This window comes from Alligator sinensis, unplaced genomic scaffold (genome assembly GCF_000455745.1).
Source record: "Alligator sinensis unplaced genomic scaffold, ASM45574v1 scaffold584_1, whole genome shotgun sequence".
Classification (NCBI taxonomy): Eukaryota; Metazoa; Chordata; order Crocodylia; family Alligatoridae; genus Alligator; species Alligator sinensis.
The window spans coordinates 651,504-658,095 of record NW_005842419.1 but is presented as its reverse complement, the minus strand read 5'-3'; the positions used below and the strand labels follow the sequence as shown (position 1 = coordinate 658,095).

The 6,592-nt window shown below is 44.7% G+C and overlaps 1 protein-coding gene across 1 annotated transcript in view; it reads left to right on the top strand.

The window, feature by feature from the left end:
• The window catches only part of PMP22 (peripheral myelin protein 22), a 32,161-nt gene that overhangs the window by 20,267 nt on the left and 5,302 nt on the right, over nt 1–6,592 (top strand). Inside the window, exon 3 of the mRNA XM_006030079.3 lies at nt 3,565–3,705. Coding sequence (XP_006030141.1) covers nt 3,565–3,705 — 141 coding nt within the window. The remainder of the gene's footprint in view (nt 1–3,564; nt 3,706–6,592) is intronic.

The following is a 6,592-nucleotide window of genomic DNA, read 5'->3' as shown; positions in this document are numbered from 1 at the left end:
CTCTTTCCTTACTTGGTAGCTTAAAGATTACTAGGAGGAATCTAAAGCTTACTAGGGTAAGAGACAACAATTATGATTGTAAGTCCTCTTACATTTATGAACTTCTGTCTTCCTCCCCCGACATTTCTCTGCATATAGAAGAAACATGGTGTTCTTCCTTCAGTGCCCTGAGACCATTAGCCATGCTGCTCTTCCTGATAGCTCATCGGGTAGGGCTGAGGTACAAGGAGTTCAATGTTTTATTTATGACTGATTACATTAGCAGCTCTTTTAACAGCCTTATCCCACTGATAGCACAGCTGCATTCCAAAATGTTTTGCAGCGCAGGAGATCTGAAGGAAAGTGCCGAGGCTGAGGTTTTGTTGATCCGACAGGAGAACTTGAGATTGAGAAGGCATTCAGAACGGTTTATTTGCACGGCCTTTAAAAAATACTGTGAAACTACAGAACGATCATTGAAACAACAACTGCTTACACTGCAGCATTACTAATGATGAAAACTCTTGCATTCCAAATGTTGCCACAAATGGATAGATACAAGAATTGCTTCCCAGCACTTAGATGCACCCTCCTTTGGAAGCAAATGCAGTAACGTTTTTTAACAGTGCAGAATGACATTATGTAAGTGTTTTGGGCAGGACGGTTTGGGATGGGCAGAGTGACCTCCCTGTGACTTAATTTTGCTCATGTGATCGGGACCCATTCCATAACACTTTAGGGAAGCAGAAATATAATCCTAGGAATTTGAATTTAGTTGGGATTGGGGCTTGTAGTATGTGTATCTTTCAAGGTGTCCTCATGTAAAACCTCAATAGACTGCAACAGGAATGAAACAAACAGGGTCCCATGGATATTCTGCAGTGTTTGCTAAAAATTATGCTAAACCCCTGTGAACTAAACAAAATGGAAGCTATAGTATTTTCTTTTAGGAATATAATTTTCTATTAAAGTCCATAGACTGTTCCAGGGAAACCTATAGTGAAATGAGCATTTTCTGTTAAGTTCCATGGGACTTTTCTGAAAGTGTGAATTCACTCTTCCTTCTTGGTGCTCAAATAAACTGATCCAGGCCTGAATTATAATTAGAAATCTGGCTGAAGTCCTGTATTTAGACTTCTGGGACCAAATTGTGCTCTCTGTTCTACATGTACAGCTCACATGGATTCAGTGGGAGTTTTGTCTATGTTAATGAGAGCAGATGTTGACTTTTGAGCTCTCAAATTTCTTTTCATTGCATAACATGCAAGTGGAGCAGCACAGACAGCTAGACACTGGCTTTTCACTGGTTATCCCAGAAGGCATGTGGCTAAAGAGCAGGCCAAGCAGGGTACAGAACCTGAAACCACAATGCGGCTAAAACCACTACATTTCAGTTAAACTACAGTTTTATTTTATAATTGGCTCATGTTTCAATCCCCTCTTTATAGAAACAGTCGTTTCTCATGGACAAGTGCTGCTTTGTGAGAGTGGCCTGTTTAAAATATCCATTGAGAGTAAGACAGTGGTGTGCAGTGCAGTGCAGTGCAGTGCAGTGGTGAGAGCACTGAATTCAAGAGAGTTCAGTGCTGCTTGTATTCCCACTGGCTGAGGAGCTGGCCTGTGGTTCCTACTATGGGCTCTGCCACTTGCTTTCTCTATAAAATGACTTCCCTTCCCTGTGCTTCTGTTACCTCTAAATGAAACAATGATAACTCCTGCCTGATCTGGCTGACTGATTAATGTGAAATGCTTTGAGATGTTGGCTCTTACAGAAGTGCAAAGTATTTCTGATGTCAGTTTTTATGGGGAAAAAAACAACGGAACAAAACCCTACAGTATTTCTTACAGTGACTACATTAGCATGATCCATTGTGTGATCTCAAACTATCATACTGTTGCAGTATTGTAGATTATTACTGTAGACTTCTTTTTACACAACCGTGAGAAGCAGAAATAGCTGAGCAGTGTCTCGAGCAAAGGCTGGTTTGACTAGTCTCTTCTTTATCATAGCTGAGTATGGCAATGGATAAAATGTCTCTCTTAAGGGCTGAATTCCATAAAGACAAGCAAGTATGTTTGTGATTTATTTTACACGTGGCTTTGGCCTGCTCTGTCCCATAGTCATTGTGCATAACTTTTGTATTTCTAATGGACCTGTGTTCTAGGGACCTAATACAAAGTCTGGTGAAGAGAGTCTTTCTGTTTTCTGTGGGCCCTGGATGGAGCTCTAATGTGAAAGTAGATGAACATGAACGTGAATGCTCTCCGAGTTGCAAATGAACGCATTGCCTGCTGATTAGGTGGCATGTTCTAATATCCTAGTTTTCCTAGTTTCCCACAAGTCTTATTCTCAAATATCAAGAACTACTGGTTGTTGCTGAACACATAGCTCAAATACTCTAAGAGCATCATCTTCACAGGAAGGGACATCTGAGAAAGTAAACAGTTATGGTTACACTGTCAGATATGCTTTATCCATGATTTTCAATCCTTTTGAGGTACATGAATGGAAATGAGCGGTTCAGGTCTCTTTGGCAGCTTTGAAATCTCATTTCCATGGCTGAGCAAATATGGACAAGATGAATCCGAAATCTCTTATCTGTTTCATTGCCATCAGTGACGTACAACTGACCCAGTGGTTAACACTGAGATCATATACTGTACCTTCTTTGCTGGGCCTATACGGGACCTGGAGTTGGCACTGAGATCATAGTGTAGTTTTCATACCAACACTGGCACCATACTGAAATAGCACTGAGATTATATTGCAACTTTAATGCTAGCACTGGGAGGGTTAGCACGCAGATCATACCATTCTTTCTGTATTACCACTGGGGCAGAACAATACCAGCACTGAGTTCATAATGTAGATGTCATGCCAGCTCTAGGGTAGAACTGTACCCAGGACAACAATTGCGATCTTACTATATTTCCCATGCCAGCCCGGGGTACACCTATATCTGTGACTAGTACTGAGACCATACTGTGATTTGAATGATTGCACAGGGCTTGTCTAAGGTTCACCTTTAACAATCCTGGGGTCACTGTTCCTTCTGTAACTGGAGTTGGCTTCTGCAGAGGCCACTTAGGATGCTTTTCTTATAGATTCATAGATTGTTAGGGGCTGGAAGGGACCTTGCAAGATCATCGGGTCCAGCCGCCCTGCGCTAGGCAGGACAGACAACTGGGGTCAGGTGACTCCAGCGAGGTGACCATCGGGCACCCTAACTGTGAAGAAGTTTTTCCTAGTGTTAAGCCTGAAATGTTTGTGCTGACTTAGTGTCTGATAAAGGGAGGATGTCTGTTCTCCCTATAAGTTGCAGAAGCTGGAGCTGGAAAAACCTATCTGAGCTGGTCCCTCGATGTTCTTACAGAATCTGAGCGGGGGCATCAGTGTGTCTCAAATTCAGTAGGGGTTGCCTAGACACATACACAACTCTGGGGTTGATCCAGACTCCCCCAAAGTCCATGGTGATGGACCTTGCATCATGTTTTCCACTTGAAGGCCTGGTTGGCCATGCAGAGAAATCCCTGCTGCCCCAGCCTTGACTGACCTTGCCTTACTGTGTGTTTCTGTTTCTCCAGAATGGCTGCAGTCTGTCCAGGCGATGATGATCCTCTCCATTATCTTCAGCGTGCTGTCCTTGTTCCTGTTCTTTTGCCAGCTGTTTACACTCACCAAGGGAGGCCGGTTTTACATTACTGGAATCTTCCAGATCCTTGCTGGTAAGTGGAGAATGATAAATGGGTGGCGGCTTGGAGTATGTACAGGGAAAATGCTTTCAGGGAGAGGCATGAAGGCTGTAGCAGAAAACAAGAAAGCTCTTGAATACCAAAGAGGGCCCTGTGTGGTTATTACTTGATTACAACTGACAGGGGTTAGAACTGGGGCAGAGGAAATCAGCTCTTCTGGAAGCTGCACTGCTTGGCAATGATAATGCATCAGAAATGGCATGTACTAGGCTATGTCATCATAGGTCATAATTGAGGGGAATGGGGTGTGGATAATCAGGGGCCCGTTCTGCCTTAGATGCACAGGGATGTAATCCATTTGTCAGTGTGTGTGTGTGCCCCACGTTTCACAGGGGACAGGAGTCTGTAACAGCTCTGGCTGAAGACCTCAGCTCAAACTGTAATAGTTACAGGTGCTTGGTTCAGTCCCTGACAGATGAGTTATCATACATGCTGCTCACAATTAGGCATGGTGCAGGCTCAACACCTCTAAAAATCGGCTACTGTGTATCACTGCCTAGACAGCAAAAACAGAGCAAGCCAGAGAGAGGGTTACTTCAACAATTAGTTACACATACACACTTTGTGGCACAGCTGGAGGGAAATTGTTTCTGATGTGACTCCACAGACTTAAGTGTTCCTACCATAAGAATGATTTTTGGCTCAATAACTACATCTCTTGGTCATTTGAGACAGGGACAGCACAAGGCAGTGCTGGCTAAAGGTGCTCTGAATGAGCTCAGCAGGTTGTATTACCTAGGGCAGAATGGCATGCTAATGTGACTGTTCTGCTTCCAGTGCCTAAACTAACCTCTACACAGGTGCCTCTACACAGCACTGTGCTGTGCAGTGTTGGTGTGTCTGAATACTGACAGGTCTCCAGCTATCAACAGGGCCTCAGCCTTCTCTAGACTTCAGCCTGAATGTGGTGAGGAAAAAGCTATTGCCCATTATCCAGTGCCCATGCCAATGATTCCACTCCTGTATTGCAAAACTCAGGGCAGCAGCTAGTCTTTGTTACTCTGAATTTCCAGAAAGTCGTGAGTGTACAATGACCACATAATCCGTGTCTCTAGCTCTGCTGGGGAGTGTCTGGTCTGGAACTAAGAAGCCCCAGGCAGAGAAGCCAGCTGGGCTCCACTTGGCTCCCAAACAGTTGGCATGTGCACCAGAAAAAGGGGCCAGTGTTTAAGCTAAAGAAGCAGATTCCTGTAGTTATTCATCCTTGCCCTATATATAGCCCCTGAAGGCCTACCACCCAGAGGAGCCTTGAATCAGGAGCCCTTGAAGAGGAGTACACATTGTGGTTTGGCTTTTTCCTATTTGACCTCTCAGGCAGAGCTGGTTTGAGCAGCAGAAGTTTCACTGGTGTTAGATGAAACTCCTACAAACTGTCTTGGTGGTAGGTGATGAGAAGGCTGTTTCCAGAGACATCACTTATCCCTGATACATTTTGCCTGGATGCTCCTGCCCTCAAGGCCACTTCCTGACCGGGTGACTCAGCCGGCAAAGCTAAGCGCCGTAATGTAAACTCCTCTGTTTGGGAAACCTGACTCATCAGCCCTGCTGAGGCTGGAACTAATGTGTGTGTCAAGTGCAGCAGCTCTGGGGTGTTCCTGAGCTGCTGGGTTGATTCAAATGTACACACAGCCTGTGAACTGGGGGTGGGAAGAAGCTCATTTGCACTGTGATGCAATGTCTCTCTTCAGGAATGATGGGATTGTCTGCATTAGGATGGAAAAGATGTATGAGTTCAATCTAGTTTAGTCTCCTGGCACAAGGCTGGACACAACTACAGAACATGCTCTAGACTAACGACCCATATAGCGAGCCTCCCTCCAGAGTGTATTCCAGACTCTGGATTTCACTGCTAGGAAACTTTTCCTGGCAACGTGCCTAAATGTTTTTTGATGTGATTTCAACCTCATTTCTGCTAACACAGACACCCTGAGTCAGACCTCACCTTCACTGGCACTTGTAGCTTGCACAGTTTGTAGACAGCTACAGTCATCCCTAAGAAAAGCTATGCACATGATATGAGGTGGAGAGGAATCAGGCCTCTGCCTTTTCAGTTTTACCTCACCAGTTGATCCTTTCAGCCCCTGAATCCTTTTTTGTTTCTTTCTGGGCTTCAGAAGACTATTTTGCTCTGCACTGAGCAGGACAGCACTCCATACATTGGGTAGTAATGACTTAAGCGCTATCAGAAACAGAGTGGTTTTCTAGGGGTCTTCCCATTCTTTGTGTCCCAGGGCATCTTGGAAAACCCTGATATGGAAAACTGGCTATGCAAGCAATCACAGCAATAGCTCACACAAAGTTATTGGTGTTGGAAGAGGACTAAGTCAGACAGGGCACAAGGGGTTGTCTGTGGGAACAGGTAAGGAAGTTTAGCTAATATCTCACGGACAGGACTTTCAGTAAGGTGAATGCTGGTGTTAGTGCTTACAGAAGTGAGGCAAGTATACAGACACTTTCAATACCGCACTTTGTGTTTACCCAGATCCCAGCTGGTTGCTGTTATGCAGGACTGCTGCCCAGAGCTGCAGAAACTCACTTGTGTTGGGTTTTACTATGATTTGTGATGTGGACAAAGGGGAAGGGCTGCAGAAACAACCAGTCTGTTTTTCAGACTTTAACTCCATGAAACGGAAGGCTAGACTTCAAGTCTTCCAAGTCCGTGGTGGTCGATGGCGGCTACTTGCCATGTCAGGTTACCATGAGGGTACCTTGGGCACATGGTTGTGATAACCTTGTCCCATTTTTATCTCTCTCAATTTAAGGATAGCAAAGCACTTTACAGAGATCAGCAAATTAAGAACCGATAGCCCTCCCTGGAAAATGCGCATTACTCACACAACTGCCTGTGTGTGCACACGTA